The 20,188-nt window shown below is 45.1% G+C and overlaps 1 protein-coding gene across 1 annotated transcript; it reads left to right on the top strand.

Moving 5' to 3' along the window:
• Positions 1 to 4,809: 4,809 nt before the first annotated feature.
• On the top strand, positions 4,810 to 19,493 carry LOC101112664 (patched domain-containing protein 3-like). The gene is given in 4 exon segments (XM_042229340.1): positions 4,810 to 5,784; positions 6,914 to 7,035; positions 15,387 to 15,532; positions 17,977 to 19,493. Coding segments are annotated over 4 exon segments (2,748 nt in total). The 3' UTR covers positions 19,482 to 19,493.
• The last annotated feature ends 695 nt before the right edge of the window (positions 19,494 to 20,188 follow it).

Raw genomic sequence — 20,188 nt, 5'->3', positions numbered from 1 at the left:
AGATCAAACCATTCCCTTGACACAGACAAAGTGGCCTCTGTCTTCTACACAATAGTCATTCCTATGTTGAATCCCATGATCTGCAGCCTGAGGAACCAAGAGGTAAAAAAATGCCTTGAAGAAAGCCTTTGGAAAATGTTATTTCCTGTCTCTAATAAACACTAAGATGTATCTTGTAACACTGACTGTCTTGGAACCATGCCACAGGCAGACACGTTGTGTTTATTATCTTTGATCAGTTAATTTTTATGTGAGCAAAATGACTGCACGTGTGCTCTGCTTTTCATATGATCTACAAGCGAGATGAACGGTTTAGAAGGTTATAAGGCACGTTTTCAACAAACTGCGACTATTTGCATCTGCAACACTTGATAGTTTTGACCTGGATAGTTTCTAGTCAACTGATACTAAGATTTCGCCACTGCTTTCAAAACTGTTCCTGTTTTATACATTGTGGAGACAGAAAAGGGAGGTGGTGGATTTCTTGCGTCCCCACGCCGCTCCTGCAGTAGCTGCTCCTCAGCTGCACCCTGTCCGCTAAAAATCATTCCTCTCTGCTTCTGGCCCCACTGGGCTCCCTGTCCGTCACTCTCTCTAATCCCATGGTTCTCATGTTCGAGAAGATGTCGTTTTTCGACACGCAGATCTGGAAATCAGGGTTAGCTTTTGGAAAGCCATACTCTCTTTTTCTGTATCAAAACAAAAATGCAGACATACCCCTATATTCCCTCAGCAAAGCTTGAGATCCTTTTATATTTTAGGGATTTGAAGAAATTACAGCGGTTTGACAGGAAGCAGTCGTTTAAACCAAGTTATAAACGTGGCTGCTGTCAGATGTCAGGAGTATTGTTCTACATCGGGGTGGTGGTAAAGTGATGCAATCTAAGACCCACTTAAACCATCAACTGGAATGTATTTTTTTTATTCAGAGTCAAATGTTTGGCGTCTACCTCGTGGGCGACACTGTGAGCCGCTCTCATTGGGCGAAACCAGGGCATCCTGAGTGTGCTGGGCAGTCTGCCGTTTGGAAAATGCTGCAAAAAACAATTGCATGCATTACTCAGAAACAGCTTAGCTTATTTTATCCAAGTTATCTTAATAAAGATTTCATTGTTAAATTAGATTTCACATTTATGTGATGACATCAGTACTGCCATGTTAAATTATTTATATTAAACTTTATCTTAATACACACCTCACCTAACCTCAACACCATTATTAAAGCAGCAACAAGGTATTCTAAGTGGATGTAAACTGCACAGATTCTGAAGAGAAGCAACTGTCAGGCGGGCAGAACAGGGAAAAGGAGTCCAAAATGGTGGTGGCTAAAAGACAAGGAAGGGAAAAGCCCATGAAAACAGAACAAAGAAGGTCGGAGGGCCGGAGTGAGGACCTCAGGTAACACTGAACAGCACTCCTGGCTGGCCCAGCTCACACAGGACAGGCCCAGGGGGCGACAAACATATAAAAAGAAGGGCCAGAGCCAGCCCGCTCACTCTCGCTCTCTCTCTCCCGCCCGTGCGCTGGGACGCGCTTCTCCTCGTGTCTTTGGATCGACGTGCCCTCATGCCTCGAAGATGGATTTCCCTGCTATCTTCTATATAAAATAGAGCTGTAACACTGAGCTGTAACACTGATTTGTCTAAGAGCTATAACACGGTCCATTCGAGACCTGAGAGCATCAGGAGCCGGGAATGAAGAAGGAATTCACAGGGCCGGGACTCCATCTGAGGCCTGTTCATGCTGATCATGCTCGGCCACCTTTCCGATGGACTCAGCTCTGTGTTTAGCGCCTATGAAAACAGCAACAGAAGGATAAGACCCCCTCCAGACAGGGGAGCCTTGAAGATAATATCTAGGTTACTCATCGCCTAAGAGAAAGCATACAGTATCACCCCTTCCTCCAGACAGGCCATAAATTTTTCTGTATCAATCAGAGTGTAACCTTGGATTTATTGATTATTGGCTAATTGTTTGACTGTTGAGCACACAGCACGTGAATGATGGGGTTACTGGGATTGTATTTTCCTTGGTTTATGTAAGTCTCAAGGAATTTGGAGTGGTGGGTTCAGACACATACACATAGGGTATAAAAGATTTTCACAAATGCTGGTCGGGGTCCTTGGCTGAGAGGAGACTCCGCCTTGGGCCTGCCGGTGTGATAAACTGCACTCCACTATCTGCACTGTCCTTCTGAGGGAGTTTGTTTCCCGGAACGTGTGGCTACAACATAATAAATTTCTCTTTTCTTGCCTGGCTGCCTGGTTTGCTCTCTTTTTCTCTGTAATCACCTTACAGCAACAAAATTCAGAATTCATTTTAAAAACTAAGTTAATTCAACTACAAACAAAAGGCATGGTAACCAGCAAATGATGGTGGAGAAGAGGGTAAGGGGATATTCATCACTTAAAATACAGGAACAAGTCATTATTTCCTTAGTACATGAATAATTTCTAGAGTGAAGAAGAAAATTTGAATAGTCCAAAAGGGAAGCCAGGAAAAGGTATGACAATTCACCCAAAGAGGAAATATGGTGAGTCTAAACAACAAATTTAAAAAGTAAAATCAAAATAAGATACCAATGGCACAAATGAAACACTTTAATGACATTCTGAGGTGGGCTGTGACCAAAAAAAAACAACTTCATACACTGGTTATGAGGGTGTAAATTAATACAACTTCTATGACCAAGTGAATGAAGTCACTCAGTGGTGTCCACCTCTTTGCGACCCTGTGGACTGTAGCCTGCCGGGCTCATCCATCCACAGGACTTCCAGGCAAGGACACTGGAGTGGCTGCCATTTCTTTCTCCAGGGGATCTTCCCCACTCAGGGGTCAAATCTGCATCTCCTGTATCTCTTGCCCTGCAAGCAGATTCTTTACCCACTGGGAAAATTCAGCTTCTATGGATTTTACAAATAACTCAGAAATTTAAAATGGGATATCCTTTAGCTCCAATAAATCCCCTTCTACAAACTCATCTCACAAGTGCAGTTCTTATGCTCTAAGAAAAAGACATCTGTTCACTTAGCACTGTTCATCTCAGCAAGACATTCTACACAGCCTACAGATCGATCAGCAGCGCTATGGCTAATTTATGTTCCAGCCACACAATGGAAAACTGTAAAGCAATTCCAAAGAACAAGCTAAATCTACGTACAGTCGCGTGTTAAGGTCCTTTGACGTATTTGGTGAAAAATGTAATCTGCACACACACTCTATTTTTCTTTCTTTCCTTTTTTGCTCAGTCCTGTCTGATTCTTTGCCACCCCGTGGACTATACAGTCCATAGAATTCTCCAGGCCAGAATACTGGAGTGGATAGCCTTTCCCTTCTTCAGGGGGTCTTCCCAACCCAGGGACAGAACCCAGGTCTTGCATACACAGATAGTGCAACCAAATTTATGAAAGTGGACCTCCCTAGTGGCTCAGACAGCAAGAGCATCTGCCGACAATGAGAGAGACCCAGGTTCGATCCCTGGGTCAGGAAGATCCCCTGGAGAAGGAAATGGCACTCCACTCCAGTGCTATTGCCTGGAAAATCCCATGGACAGAGGAGCCTGGTGGGCTACAGTCCACGGGGTTGCAAAGAGTCAGACACGACTGAGCGGCTTCACTTTCACTTTCACTTTGGGCTCTTCTAGTCCCACTTTTCATTTTATTCATCTACTTCTAACTTTTTACCAGAGACCGTTATGTCTGTAAAGAATAAAAATAACTGAATGAGCTGCACCAGGTTCGCCAAAGCCTTACCTGAGGACCATGCTTCTGGATGGTCGGAAAATCTGCGCCTCTGATGCATGGGTGTGTGAGTGAGTGTGCGAGTGTGTGTGTGTCTGTGTCTGTGTATGTGTGTGTCCCTGAACAAGTCAAATTCTCCCAGTCAATTCTGAGTCATATAACCACTCATTTCATTTGCCTTTAAGAAACGTGTCTTATATTAACTAAATCCTGAGAGAATGGGTGCCAGGGACAAATCTGGGGCTAGTTAGAGCATGGCATGTGGTCCCATCACTACATGGCAAATAGATGGGGAAACAATGGAAACAGTGAGAGACTTTATTTTGGGGGGCTCCAAAATCACTACAGATGGTGACTGCAGCCATGAAGTTAAAAGACACTTACTCCTTGGAAGAAAAGTTATGACCAACCCAGACAGCATATTAAAAAGCAGAGACATTATTTTGCCAACAAAGGTCCCTCTAGTCAAAGCTATGGTTTCTCCAGTGGTCATGTATGGATGTGAGAGTTGGACTGTAAAGAAAGCTGAGCACCAAAGAATTGAGGCTTCTGAACTGTGGTGTTGGAGAAGACTCTTGAGACTCCCCTGGACTGCAAGGAGATCCAACCAGTCCATCCTAAAGGAGATCAGTCCTGAATATTCATTGGAAGGACTGATGCTGAAGCTGAACTCCAATACTTTGGCCACCTGATGTGATGAGCTGACTCATTTGACGCTGGGAAAGATTGAAGGCAGGAGGAGAAGGGGACGACACAGGATGAGATGGTTGGACGGCATCACCGATTCAATGGACATGAGTTTGAGTAAGCTCCGGGAGTGGGTGATGGACAGGGAGGCCTGGTGTGCTGTGGTTCATGGGGGCGCACACAGTCGGACGCGACTGAGCGGCTGAACTGACCTCAGCGGAACCGCGTGACTGCCGACGCCGCTCAGCACCGGGGCGCGAGCAGCCTGGGGTCAAACAGACGCGCTGGAACTTCAGGAAACCGTTGGCGGGTGGAGAGCGGGCTCGGTACGCAGCTCCTTTCTGATCGGCCGTGCTGAGAACGTGGGCTTTCCTTCCTGGAAATGAGCCTGAATCCCTCGAAGGTTGCGCCCGAGCCGGAGCCGGAGCGGGAGGCAGGACCAGGGCCTGGGCCGGAGGGGGAGAGCGGGCCGCCCGCAGGGCCTGGCCCGGAGCCGGAGCCGCCCTCGGCGGCGGGCCAGGACCGGGAGCCCGAGCGCGGCCGGGCGGCGGGGCCGAGCGCAGAGCCCCCGCCCCCGCCGGCCTCGCGGCCTGAGGCCCTTCGGGCCCCGCGGCCCCGCTGCCGCACCGACTGCCTGGAGGCGCCGCTGTCGCGGGCCTTCCAGCGGCTGGGCCGGAAGGTGGGCGCGCACCCCTGGGTCTTCCTGCTGCTGCCGGTGGCGCTGACGGCCGTCCTGGGCACCGGCCTGATGTACCTGCCCCGCGACGGGGATGAAGACCTGGAGGAGCAGTACACGCCGATCGGGAGCCCTGCCAAGGCCGAGCGGCGCTTCGTGCAGGGCCATTTCACCGCCAACGACTCCCTCGTCTTCTCCGTCTCCAGGAAGAGCACCGACGTCCCTTATGCCTCCCTCCTCGTGGTCTCCGACACAGAGACCCTGCTGGAGCCGGACATCCTAGAGGAAATCAGCAAGGTGGACGATGCCGTGCAGGCTCTGACTGTGACCCAGGACAACGGAACCCAGATCCCCTACAGCGAGGTGTGCGCCAAGAACCAGGGCGCCTGTGTCCCCCCCAACCCACTCTTGTTCGCCTGGAAGAGGAACAAGGGCCTCAACCTGACAGCCATCACCTTCCCCATCTACAGCCCAGCGGGTCAGATCGTCTCCCTGGCCAACATCCTGGGAGGAACTGTCTTGGGGCCGAGCCAGTCACTCCTCCAGGCCAAAGCCATGCGGCTGCAGTACTACCTGGAGACAGATGAAGGAGAGGAAAATGAACCTAGCAAGGCGTGGATGATCCATTTCCTAACGAAGTTTGGCAGCTTTGAAAAGAGCCTGGCCTTGAAGAAGATCCAGGTGCCTAGCGGCTGGGGTTTATGGGAGGCCAGGAGAAAGTGGGAGGGATAAGAGGAGCTGTCCCAAAGGCCGCAGCAGCAGCACTCCCAGATTGCCAGATAGAGCCCTTAACTGGAAGCTAGGTGTGCTCTGCTTTATTCGATCCATAACCCAGCTTTCTTGAAACAGCACACTGAAGAAAGCCACAGCAGATTGTGGAAAAGAGTGGATGTGTGTCTCACTGGTTCCCTTTGCTGTACGCATGAAGCTAACACATTGTAACTCAACTATACGACAGTAATTTTTCTAATAAAGTAAAAAGAGGACTTAAAAAAAGAAGAATGCCACAGATCTTAAGTCCCTGGTAACATTCTGGTTGAAAGCGCAGGTGGCACGTTCTCAGGGCAGGCCTGTTCAGTGAATGACGTGAATGACGTGAATGACGTTCTCAGGGCAGGCCTGCTCAGTGCACACGCTGATCTTCAGGGTTGGTTTGGTTTATCTGCTCAAATTTCTCTGCAATTCTTACTTTCAGTTTGAGCCTTTGCTGTTTCTGGGAGCCCCCTAAACGTTGGAGTTCATTGGAATCAAAAAGCAAAACTTTAAACAAAAGTTCCATGATGTTTTTGAGAAAGATGAGCATTTTAAAAGTAAATTATAGCATAGTGCCAGGCACATATTAGCTGTTCAGTAATTTTGGGGCTGGCAAACCTTATACTGTGAATAAAACTGGTGAAAATGAGAAGACATCTTCTGGGAAAAGCCTTTTAATACCCAGGCCCGTCTGAAATGTTGTTTGTACAATTAAAATAGTAAAAGATAATGACTGAATAGAAGTTTAGAAAAAGTTATAATGTCTGTAGTTATTAATGTTTTCACAGTTTTATATAAGATTCAGATTTTGTGTATTAAGAAGTTTTAAACTTTAGATTTTTTGAAAGACACTTTGAAAAGCATGCCAGAAGCAAATCTTTGTGGCAAGAAGCAAATCTTTATTACTTTCTTTATTCTAAAATCATAATCCATATATTTTGATTTTTCACTGGATTTTAATGCTTGAATTAATACGTTGTCGTGTTCTGATGTCATGTGTGACTCACATGCAGTGTCAGGGCTGAGCACCATTTACCTGAATGTGTTTCTGTGGTAGGTTGTCTACTTCTCATCACTTTCCAGGAAACTGGAGTTTGAGGCAACTTCCAGGATGGTGGTCCCCTTGTTTCACCTGGCCTACCTCCTAATCATATTATTTGCAATTGTATCATGCTACAGGTAAAACAATTTTACTAGTTTTTTTAAACTCTAAAAAATGTTTTATTGTAATAATGTATATAATGTGGAGAAGGCGATGGCACCCCACTCCAGTACTCTTGCCTGGAAAATCCCATGGACAGAGGAGCCTGGTGGACTGCAGTCCATGGGGTCGCACAGAGTCAGACACGACTGAAGTGACTTTAGCAGCAGCATTGCATTTATAACATAAAATGTGTCATTTCGAAAACCATTTCTGAGTGTGCAGATCAGTGGGATTAATCACACTATCAGTGTTGTGCAGCCGTCACAGCTATCCCTTTATGAGTATTTTCTGTCGCCCCAAACAAACACTGCAACCATTAAGTAATAACTCCCCGCTGTCTTCCCCAAGTCTTGGCTAATTTTTAATCTAGTTTCTGTTTCCATGATTTTGCCTGTTCTAGAGATTTCGTATAAATGAAATCATACGGTATCTGTCCTTTTGTGGCTGACTTATCTCACTGACCATGTTTTCAACACTTATCCGTGCTGTAGCATGAGCTCCTCTCCGTGGCTGAATGATACTCCATTCTATGTATAGACCACAATTGTTCACCTGCCTACCTGTTGATGGCGCTGGAATATTCTTACCTTCGGACACCAGTGAATGATGCTGCAGTGGACCATGGGGCCCGAATCTCTGTCTAAGCTCTTGTTTCCAGTTCTTTTCAGTACATCCCTAGGACTGGCATTAGTGGGTTGTTTGATAATTCACTGGTTAGCTTTTTGAAGGACCACCAAACGATTTTTCACAGAGACTACACCATTTCTATCCCACCAACAGTGTGTCGGTTTCCCAGTTTCTCTACACCCTAACCATGACTGTCTTCTTAATGTGGTTATTGGTTATTGGTATGTCTTCTTTGGAGCTCCCCAGGTGGCGCCGTGGTAAAGAACCTGCCTGCCAGTGCAGGAAATGCAAGAGACTTGGTTTCGACCCCTGTGTTGGGAAGATGCCCTGGAGAAGGAAATGGTAACCCACTCTGGTATTCTTGCCTGGAAGATTTCATGAACAGAAGAGCTTGGTGGCTAGGGGTCACAAGGAGTCAGACAGCTGAGCTACTGAGCACACAGGCATATCCTCTATGGAGAAATGTCTATTCAAGCCCTTTGCCCTTTTTTTGGCTGTGCCCCAAGGCTTGGAAGAATCTTATTTCCCTGACTGGAGGCTGAACTTGGGCCCAGGTCCTTGGCAGTGAAAGTTTGGAGTTGTGACCACTGGACTGCCAGGGAATTCCCACCTTTGTTCATTTTTAGTGAAGCTGTTTGTCCTTTTGTTGTTGAATTTTGTTGTTGTTGTTGAGAATATGTTTTGGATATTAAATCCTTGTCAAGTTCTATAATTTGCAAATATCTTCTCTCACTCTGGATTTTCTCTCCGCTTTCTTGATAACGCCCTTCAACGTACAAAGGCTTCAATGCAGATGAAACCCAGCTTCTTTGTTCTCATCGCTTCTGCTCGTGCTCTCGGTGTCGCATCTAAGCTCCCACTGACAAGCGAGGGCGTGTGCGGCTGCTCTCCGTCTCCTTCTAGAGTTTCATGGTTCTGGCTGCGATGTTTGTGATCATAGTCGTGTGTGATGTGAAGTAGGGGTCCAACTTCATTCTTGTTCCTGTGGAAATCCAGTCATCCAGGTGCCATTGTTGAAAAGACTGCTCTTTCCCAGTTGATTGGATTTGGCATCCTTGTCAAAAATCAATGGGCTATAGATAAATGGATTTATTTTTAGATGCTCAGTTCTACTCCATTGGTCTATATGTCTGTCCATATACTAGTACCACTTTGATTTAAATACTGTAGCTATATAAGTTTTGAAATCTGGAAGTCTCAGTTGTCCATTTATTTTTTCTTTTTAAGGTTATTCTGGAATATCCAGGACTCCTTGTAATTCCGTATGAATTTGAGTATTGACCTACACATTTCTGAATAAAAGCTGTTGGGACTTTGACAGAGATTGTGTTTAATGTGTAGATCACCTTAGGCGAGACTGTCATTTTGACAATATTAAGTCTTCCCCGCCATGGACTGTGAAAGTCTTTCCATTAATTCAGGTCTTTTTTAGTTTCTTTCACCGATGTTTTGTAGTTTTCCGTGTACCAGACTTTCACCTCTTTGGTTAAATGTATCCCTAAGTGTTTCATTGTTCTAAACGCTAAATGAAATCACTTTCTTAGTTTCTTTTGGGGATTGTTCATTGCACAGGGATAGGAACAACTGAGTCCTATGTGTTGGTGTTGCATCTTGCAGCTCTACTGAATTTCTTTACTAACTTTAGTAGCTTCCTTTGGATTCATTAGCGTTTTCATATGTAGGATCATATAATCTGTGAAAAGAGAGTTACAGTTCTTCCTTTCCAGTTTGAATTCCTTTAATTTCAAAGTCCTGTCTAATTGCTCTGGCAAGCACCTCTAGTGCATCTTTGAATATCACTGATGAAAGTGGCTCCTTATCTTGTTCCTGATCTTGTAGGGAAAGCTTTCTTTTTTTCACCGTTGAGTATAACGTTAGCTTGCAGTTTTCATAATTGCCTTTATAATTTTGAGGCACTTTCCTTCCATTCCTTGTTTTCGAGAGTTTTTATCATGAAAAGACATTGGGTTTTGTCAAGTGCCTTTTCTGTGCCTTTTGAGAGATTCAGATGGCTTTTTACCCTTTGTTCTGTTACTGTGCTGTATTACATTGATGCTCTTGTGTTGAACCACGCTTCCATTCCTGGGGTAAATCCCATATGGTCATGATGTATACTTCTTTTAATATGCTTATTGGATTGTGTTTGCTAGAATTTTGTTGAGGATTTTTTTATCTATATTAATAAGAGTTATTATTTGTAGCTTCCTTAAATGAGAGATACCAAGGGAACATTTCATGCAAAGATGGGCTTGATAAAGGACAGAAATGGTATGGACCTAACAGAAGCAGAAGATATTAAGAAGAGGTGGCAAGAATACATGGAAGAACTGTAAAAAAAAGATCTTCACGACCCAGATAATCATGATGATGTGATCACTAATCTAGAGCCAGACATCTTGGAAAGTGAAGTCAAGTGGGCCTTAGAAAGCATCACTACGAACAAAGCTAGTGGAGGTGATGGAATTTCAGTGGAGCTATTTCAAATCCTGAAAGATGATGCTGTGAAAGTGCTGCACTCAATATGCCAGCAAATTTGGAAAACTCAGCAGCGGCCACAGGACTGGAAAAGGTCAGTTTTCATTCCAATTCCAAAGAAAAGCAATGCCAAAGAATGATCAAACTACCACACAATTGCACTCATCTCACATGCTAGTAACGTAATGCTCAAAATTCTCCAAGCCAGGCTTCAGCAATATGTGAACCATGAACTCCCTGATGTTCAAGCTGGTTTTAGAAAAGGCAGAGGAACCAGAGACCAAATTGCCAACATCCGCTGGATCATGGAAAAGCAAGAGAGTTCCAGAAAAACATCTCCTTCTGCTTTATTGACTATGCCAAAGCCTTTGACTGTGTGGATCATAAGAAAGTGTGGAAAATTCTGAAAGAGATGGGAATACCAGACCACCTTACCTGCCTCTTGAGAAATCTGTATGCAGGTCAGGAAGCAACAGTTAGAACTGGACATGGAACAACAGACTGGTTCCAAATAGGAAAAGGAGTAAGTCAAGGCTGTATATTGTCACCCTGCTTATTTAACTTATATGCAGAGTACATCATGAGAAACACTGGACTGGAAGAAACACAAGCTGGAATCAAGATTGCCAGGAGAAATATCAATAACCTCAGATATGCAGATGACACCACCCTTATGGCAGAAAGTGAAGAGGAGCTAAAAAGCCTCTTGATGAAAGTGAAAGAGGAGAGACTGAAAAAGTTGGCTTAAAGCTCAACATTCAGAAAACAAAGATCATGGCATCCAGTCCCATCACTTCATGGGAAATAGATGGGGAAACAGTGGAAACAGGGTCAGACTTTATTTTGAGGGGCTCCAAAATCACCACAGATGGTGATTGCAGCCATGAAATTAAAAGACGCTTACTCCTTGGAAGAAGAATTATGACCAACCTAGATAGCATATTCAAAACCAGAGACATTACTTTGCTGACTAAGGTCCATCTAGTCAAGGCTATGGTTTTTCCTGTGGTTATGTATGGATATGAGAGTTGGATTCTGAAGAAGGCTGAGCACCAAAGAATTGATGCTTTTGAACTGTGGCATTGGAGAAGACTCTTGAGAGTCCCTTGGACTGCAAGGAGATCCAACCAGTCCATTCTGAAGGAGATCAGCCCTGGGATTTCTTTGGAAGGAATGATGCTAAAGCTGAAACTCCAGTACTTTGGCCACCTCATGGGAAGAGTTGACTCATTGGAAAAGAGTTTGATGCTGGGAGGGATTAGGGGCAGGAGGAGAAGGGGGCGACAGAGGATGAGATGGCTGGATGGCATCATGGACTCGATGGACGTGAGTCTGAGTGAACTCCGGGAGATGGTGATGAACAGGGAGGCCTGGAGTGCTGCGATTCATGGGGTCGCAAAGAGTCGGACACGACTGAGCGACTGAACTGAACGGAACTGTGGTACCTTAGTGTGACATTGAGATCAGTATAATCATGGCCTCATCAAAAGAGGAAGTGTTTCCTTCCTTTCAGTTTTTTGGAAGGGTTTGAAAAGGATTGGTGTTAATTCTTCTTTACATATTTGATTAAATGCACTAGTGAAGCCATCAAGCCTGGACTTTATTTTGCAGGTGAGGTGCGGTTCTTGACTATGCATCAGTGCTTTTACGTGTTCTGTGGAGAGTTTCATCTTGAGTCAGCTGAGGTCTTTGTGTATTTCTGGGAATTTGTGTATTTTATCTAGGTTATCCAGTTTCTTGGCATGGGTTGCTTATAGTAATGTCTTAAATCCTTTCTGTTTCCGTAAATGCAGTAGTGAACTCCCCATTTTCATGTCTCATTTAGTTATTTGTATTTTTTCCCCTTTATCACTCTAAATAAATGTCTTTCCATTTTGTTAATTTTTTTTTTTTTTGATAACCAACTTTTGGCTTTGCTAGTTTTCTCTGCTGCTGCTGCTAAGTCACTTCAGTCGTGTCCGACTCTGTGCGACCCCATAGATGGCAGCCCACCAGGCTCCCCCGTCCCTGGGATTCTCCAGGCAAGAACACTGGAGTGGGTTGCCATTTCCTTCTCCAATGTATTTACCATGTTCTTATTTTACCCCTCCTGTTAGCTCCGTGTTGGGTCTTCTCCTCTTTTTCTGGCTCCACAAGGGTCTAAATCCACAAAGTGGTTTGAGGTCTTGTCTCTGTTTTTAATGCAGCATAAGCTTGCCTCTGGGCACCGGTGTCACTACACCTCGTAAGTTTTATGGTATTTTGTATGTTTTCATTTTCCTTATAGACTATCTGCCTAGATGTTTTACCCATTATTGAGAGGGAGGTATTGAGCTTTCCAGCTATTGCTGTAGAGCTCTGTGCTTCTCTCTATAACACCGTTAGTGTTCGCTTCATATGTCTTGGGTCGCTGTTATGAGGGCCATTCGTGTTCATAGTTGTTACATCTTCTTGACTAACCGGCCCATTTATGAATATGTGATTCCTTCCGTCTCAAAACTTCTAACAGCTTTTGGAGCAGTCTACTGTGTCTGTTATCAGTGCGGGCACCCCCGTCCCCTTTGGTTGCTATTCACATGGAGAATCTAGTTCAGGCCTCTTACCAATCTATTTATGTCTTTGGATCTAAAGTGAATCCCTTATAAATAGCATATAGTTGAATCATGCTGTTTTATCCATTCTGACAATATCTGCTTTTTGATTGGAAAGTTTAATCTGTTTAGATTTAAAATAATTGCTGACAAGGAAGGACTCACTTCTGTTGTCTGGGTATTTAATGTTCTGTGGATGTTAGAGCTATTATCCTTCCTTTCATCCATTTATACCTTTTTTTTTTTTTTTTGGCCAAACCCAGGCCCTGGCAGTGGAAGCGCTGAGGTGTCCTAGCCATTGTGCCGCCAGGGACCTCCTGCCTCACGCCGTCTTTAATGTGTGGCTAGTGAGCTGTTTCGATTGGTCACTTTGCTGCCAGCGATTCCCAAGTCAGCCTGAGCACTGGAATCACATGAAGAAATGTTTAGACACGTGGATTCTGCAACTTCCCTACAAACTGTAGATCAGAGGCTGCAGAGCTGTGTGCCCGGAGTGCAGGAGTCTAAAGTTCTGAGACTCTCCTAAGTCACTCTGATACGCTGCTCAACCAAAGCCCTTCCTGGAGACCAGAAAGCCTGCGAGTGTGCTCACCGGTGCTCTGCACTCACAGCTTCTGTTGCCTGTTGGACACTGAAATAAGGATCATTTAGACAGCCAACACAGCAACTAGCCGAGGTCAAGCCACTCTAGCCAATAATGTGCTCCACTCCCTCCACCCTCTGAAAGGTGCATGCCAACAGTCTGGAAACCAGAAAGAGGAGACAGGGCTGAGCGTGTCATACGTAGCTTTTATCCTGTTGGCCTTTCTGATTTCAAGGTTCATTTGTGTTATTTTTATCTTAAACTCTTGTAAACCAGTATTGTTGCTTGAAGAAAGTATTGTGTGTATGTGTTAGTCACTTAATCGTGTCTGACTCTTTGTGACCCCAGGGTCTGTACCCACCAGGCCTCCCTGTCCATGGGATTCTCCAGGCAAGAATACTGGAGTGGCTTGCCATTTCCTTCTCCAGGAGATCTTCCTGACCCCGGGATTGAACCCAGATCTCCTGCATTGCAGGCAAATTCTTTGCCATCTGAGCTCTAGAGAAGTCCACAAGAAAGTATTGGTTGTAATCAAATCTTGTTTTGTAATCAAAACAAAATGCTTTTGTTTTGGTGCGTGTATCTATGATGATTTGGGGCCCTGAGTTTAACAGATAGCACCAGCAGTTTGAGAAAAAGTGAAATACAGGCACACATAGTTGTTTTAATAGGAAAGTTTGGTTATTTTAATGTGGTCTTGCATGAATAAGGTCTTCAGTTATACTCTTGCTTTTTGGGAATCAGCAGCTCCATTTCCATAGTTGACTTTCCTAGCCTTCAAACCAAACTGTTTCTCTCTCCTACTAAACGTTTTTAGAGGCAGCTATCAGTCATTTGTTTTGACGCAGTTGGCAATGAAGTAGAACAGAAACCTAGAGATTGTCGTCAGTACTTTAAAAGGTTAAGTTGTGGTTGTTGGGGAGTTAAAGTGTTAAATCCAGTCTTTTTAAAATGCTGCATCTATATCCCCATTTTTGTTGGTCCAACCAAGAAATAGACATAAGTTGTGTTATTCAAAATGGAGTATATATTACTTTTGTGTATGTGTGTGCAATTAGTAACCACTTTTCTTGGAGAAAGCAATAGCAACCCACTCCAATACTCTTGCCTGGAGAATCCCATGGACGGAGGAGCCTCGTGGGCTGCCGTCTATGGGGTTGCACAGAGTCGGACACGACTGACACGGCTTAGCAGCAGCAGCGGCCACTTTTCTGGGGCTTCCCTGGTGGCTCAGTGGTAAAGAATCTGCCTGCAATGCAAGAGACTCAGGAAACATAGGTTTGATCCCTGGGTGGGGAAGATCCCCTAGAGGGAAGGCATGGCGACCTACTCCGCTGTTCCTGCCTGGAGACTCCCGTGGACAGAGGAGCCTAGTGGGCTACAGTCCACAGGGCCACAAGCAGTCAGACACAACTGAATTGACTGAGCACACACACACACACACACAGCCTCTTTCCCAGAGCACACTTCTTTAGCAGAAGAGAACGTGAAAACTTTCAGAAGGAGGCTTTCCTAGAGCACACTTCTTTAGCAGAGAAGAACATGAAAAACTTTCAGAAGGAGGCTTTCATTCTTTCTGTTAGCCACAATATACATTAAACCAGCTCTGACGTACAGGAGGTATTTGGGGTTGTGTTTATGGCTAACGGGAGTCGTAAGTGGGTGAGAAGATACCTCGGCGTAGGCACTTTCATACTGCTTGCTTCTACTCACACGCCTGTGGAGATCAGAATGGAATTACCTATTTGCAATGTTTTAGCATCTTTTTGCAGTTCTGAAAGGCCAGTTGGTGGATTCATGCTTGGCTCACTGCATAAGAATCAACCAGTATAGTTTGGTAAAAGTACAGATTCCCAACTTTTCCCCACCCCCCACCCCTCACGGCCCTTTGTTTTTGTTCAGTTGGTCGGGGCTAGTGTCTGGAAATTAAAGTTCTCTAGCAGACAGCTATGGGGATTATTGTCCAAGAGGGCTCTGAAGAGGTGTCCGAGTCAAGAATGTTACCAATTGCTGGACTTTCAGTATGGAAGCTACCACTCAAGTTCCATGACTTTTCCCTCCAAACTTACAGGTGTGACTGTGTACGGAACAAAATGTGGGTCGCGGTGTTCGGAGTCGTCTCCACCGGCCTGGCCGTGGTGAGCAGCTTCGGCCTGATGTTGTACATCGGGGTGCCCTTTGTGCTCATAGTCGCGAATTCACCGTTTCTTATCCTCGGTGAGTAAAACGAAGCGCGAGGCTGCACACTGCGCATGTGGGGGTGCGGGGTGGGAAAGGAAGGGCGCTGCGTTAGATCAGGCAGAACAGTTATATGCAGGTGACTCTACAGACCCAAAATGAGGGATCAGGAGAGAAAGAAAACGCAGTGGAATTATATGCCTTTAGAGTTGGAAAAATCTGGTACCCCAAATGGAGACACACAGACCAGGGACACAAACAGGCATTTCACACACACACACACACACACACACACACACACACACACACACACGCACGCACACACACAGAATCCAAAATGCTGATCATTGAAAATGTAAGAAAGAAATATTTGACCTTGTGTAATCACATCAAGGGATGCAAGTCAAACCAAAAGTGAGATACTTTGTCTTCTTATTAGATTAATGAACATTATAGCAAGATTGAAGGTTTGGGGGAGGTTGTATGCAAGTGAACTCTCTCATATTCTGCTGAGGGAGATTTGTAAATTGGTGCACTTTTAAGATGTAACTTTGCAACAAATCGAAAGACTTAAATTTTTTTAATGGAGTCCCTTTGACCTGCCAACTCCACTTCTGGGAGTTTGTCCTAGTCATTGGATGGGTTTTCACAAAATGAATGAGCATGTTCGTTTTAGTGTGATTTAGAACAGGGAAAAAGAGAAACAAACTATTCAGTCTTTCAAAAGAGGCAGATATAAAGTGTTAAATGAAAAATGCTGGTTATGAGACAAGATGTTTAAAACAGAGAGATATACAAATGTGCATATATATTTGTATAGAGCAAATTCGGATAGATAATACTTAAAATATTAGCAAGGATTATCCTTGACAGGTGGAATTACAGTTGTTTAAAGGTTTTCTTTGTATTTGCCTGTACTTTCAGGATTTATTTTACAATAAGTATAAGAAGGCAGATATCTTTCTATTTTGGGTGGTAAGCAACTTGGAAGAATTAATAATTGGTTTCCTAGGGGAGATAGGGGAGGAACTGTGCACTGGATGTGTGCCTTCCTAGCACACACTCACGCTTACACACTCAGTGTCCCCACAGCCATAAGCAGCTGATGTGTAGACAACTGATTTCATATCAACGTCTTCATATTATCTGTATATACATAGACAGGTGAGTGTAGGGCTGCATGTGGTGGGGAGGGGGGCCTGTGATTTCAGTAGCTCAAGAAATGTGTGAGGACAGTTTCTGAACCAAGTTCCATAAATAATACAGCCGGTTTTTAAATACCTGTTCCATATCAGTGAGTTTATTTGTGGGCTTAGTACTTCGGATTCTTGCCCTTCATCCAGCTGAATGCAAGCGAACTCCAGAAAGCTGGCTGTGGGGGCGTGTCGGGATGCAGTTTGTGACGGACTGCACAAGCCTGCGTCGCTGCAGGCCTCCTGCCAGACCAAACACGCAGCATCCGAGTTAGAGGCAAAGTGCAGTTCCCAGGGCCTTCCCGTGTAGTCTGTGAAGATCTTCCAGGGTTGGTGTTAAACTCAATCAGCATTCAGTGCCAAGTATTGATTTTGTGTCAATACGCACAGAAACAGGTGTATAGGAGTGAAAGCGGTAGGAAGCTTGAGGGCAGGGAAGTTCATCTGCGACGTGCTTAGGCGGCCTGGTAATCCCCCTTCTCCTCTGCAGTCCTCCTCTCCTAAACTTCTGCGACCTCTTCAGAGTCCTCAAATGCGCTCCTGGCCTCTTTATTCCAGATCAGTCCGGAAACGCCACTGTGAGAGAGGCTGGTTACTTTGGCATTCACTTACCACGTCAAGGACCCTTACGGTTTGCTCTGGTGCATAGTTCTGATCTCAAGAGTGCCTGCACTTTACTGACGTAACGCCTTAACCTGGGCGAGTGAAGTTTGAATGACAGCGTCTGGGTGTCAGAACCAGACTAACGGAAACTACATGATCTGTGTGTGTGTGTGTGTGTGTGTGTGTGTGTGTGTGTGTACAAACTATGGGGTGCCTTTAAAATCAGACCACATTGACAGCTAGATGCTAACTGGAGAACAGATAAATCCAGCTCATGTTTTAAACAACGGGATGCTAACTCAGTATTAGTGCCTTAGAGTAAAATGGTTTGTGAGAGAAAATGGTCCCTCGAATGTTCTGATGGAACCAGGGGTGCGTGGCTAACACTGCTTCGCCTAACACGCAGGCAGCCGGGTTTCCTGACTCTTCACGAAGCGCCGAATGGTGGCTAGGAGTGGAGTGCACGGTGCTGTGTGTGCAGAGCGCAGTTATTGCAGAGCAAGGGGTGAAGAGTCGTGCTGTGGACTCAGAGGCAACCAGAGAAGGCGTCAGAGAAAGCAGGATCCAAACACAGACTCCGCAGGATCAAGGAGACCTTGAGAGACGGGCAGAGAAAGCGGTTTGAGCTGGTCTGGTTAATATTTAGTGGATGTTAACAAGTACGAAGACTGTTTCTTTCTCTAACAGGTGTTGGGGTCGATGACATGTTTATCATGATTTCTGCCTGGCAGAAGACCAGCCTCACGGACAGCGTAAGCGAGCGGATGTCTGATGCCTACTCCCAAGTGGCAGTGTCCATTACGATCACCACCCTCACCAACGTCCTGGCCTTCTACACAGGAGTCATGTCCTCCTTCCGGTCCGTGCAGTACTTCTGCATCTACACAGGGACGACCCTGCTCTTCTGCTACTTCTACAGCATCACCTGCTTCGGGGCATGCATGGCCCTGGACGGGAAGAGAGAAGGGGTCTGTCTGCGCTGGCTGGAGAAGCCAGGAACGCCTGGCCAAAAATGTTCCTCGTTTAAAAAGTCCTGCTGCCTCCCAGGTAGTTCCCTCCAGGATGGATGGAAAGCCGACATCCACCCAATGAATCTGTTCTTTAGAGACTATTTTGGCCCTTTGCTCACAAGCACCAAGTCCAAGGTTTTTGTGGTGCTCCTCTACGTTTCGTACATCGTAACTAGTATATATGGGTGTTTCCGAGTGGAGGAAGGCTTAGACCTCCGAAACCTGGCAAGTGACGACTCCTACATCACACCGTATTTTAATGTAGAAGAAGAACATTTTTCTACTTATGGCCCCAGGGTTATGGTAATCGTTACTGAGGTTCTTGACTACTGGGATAAAGATGCGAGGCAAAGACTGGAGAAATGTCTGGCGGATTTTGAAAACAGTGAGTATGTAGATGAGGACCTGACAGAGTTTTGGTTACGAGAATATGTAAATTACATGGAAAACCTCCGTCAGGATATAAATGATAAGACCATGTTTCTAAGCACTATTCCCACTTTCTTAATGGAATTTCCACTTTTTGCATATGATATTAATATAACATCATCACAGGAGATCGTTTGTTCCCGGGCCTTCATTCAAAGCATGGGCATTTCTTCTTCAACCAACAAGAAGCTGATGCTGCTCCAGTTCCGAGACACGGCTGAGAAGTGTGCCGTGCCCCTAATGGTGTACAACCCGGCATTCATATATTTTGACCAGTTTTCTGCAATAGTAGAAAACACTGTTCGGAATGTGGTGGTTGCGTCAGCAGCTATGTTCGTCGTTTCCTTATTGCTAATTCCTCATCCCCTGTGCTCTTTGTGGGTAACTTTTGCTATTGCTTCTGTGATTGTGGGCGTCACGGGGTTTATGGCCTTCTGAAAGGTCAACCTTGACTCCATATCCATGATTAACCTTGTCATCTGTATAGGGTTTTCTTTTGACTTCGCTGCTCACATTTCCTATGCATTTGTCTCCAGTTCGGAGCCCTCAGCAAACCACAAAGCCATTGAGGCGCTGTACCTGTTAGGGTACCCTGTGTTACAAAGTGCGGTTTCAACAATAATAGGGGTGTGTGTCCTGTCTGCAGCTAAAGCGTACATCTTCAGGACGTTTTTCAAGATTATGTTTCTTGTGATGGTATTTGGAGCTGCTCATGGTCTGATTTTTATCCCAGTATTCTTAACCTTTTTTTGAAAGTTACTTTGAATTGGTCAGTCAGTCGGTTCAGTCACTCAGTCGTGTCCGACTCTTTGCAACCCCATGAATCGCAGCACTCCAGGCCTCCCTGTTCATCACCAACTCCCAGAGTTCACTCAGACTCACGTCCATCGAGTCCATGATGCCATCCAGCCATCTCATCCTCTGTCGTCCCCTTCTCCTCCTGCCCCCAATCCCTCCCAGCATCAGAGTCTTTTCCAATGAGTCAACTCTTCCCATGAGGTGGCCAAAGTACTGGAGTTTCAGCTTTAGCATCATTCCTTCCAAAGAAATCCCAGGGCTGATCTCCTTCAGAATGGACTGGTTGGACCTCCTTGCAGTCCAAGGGACTCTCAAGAGTCTTCTCTGACACCACAGTTCAAAAGCATCAATTCTTCGGTGCTCAGCCTTCTTCAGAGTCCAACTCTCACATCCATACATGACCACTGGAAAAATCATAGCCTTTGAATAGCCGCTAACAAATCAAAGACCAATTATAGAATTCCTGATTGGCCCAATCCAATCTGATGAAAATGCACTATTAAGAATAGTCAATAAACTAAAAACAAAGGCATGTTTCCTTGGCTTGTAAATACTGTATTAAAATGTTATTTAAGATATCCTGAGAAAAATTAATGTCTCGCATTAAAATATTTTTCCTAAATCAAGAAGTGTTTTCATCTTTATTATAGTCTACACAATCA

Source organism: Ovis aries, chromosome 12 (genome assembly GCF_016772045.2).
Source record: "Ovis aries strain OAR_USU_Benz2616 breed Rambouillet chromosome 12, ARS-UI_Ramb_v3.0, whole genome shotgun sequence".
Classification (NCBI taxonomy): domain Eukaryota; kingdom Metazoa; phylum Chordata; class Mammalia; order Artiodactyla; family Bovidae; genus Ovis; species Ovis aries.
This window is presented reverse-complemented; position numbering and strand designations above follow the sequence as displayed.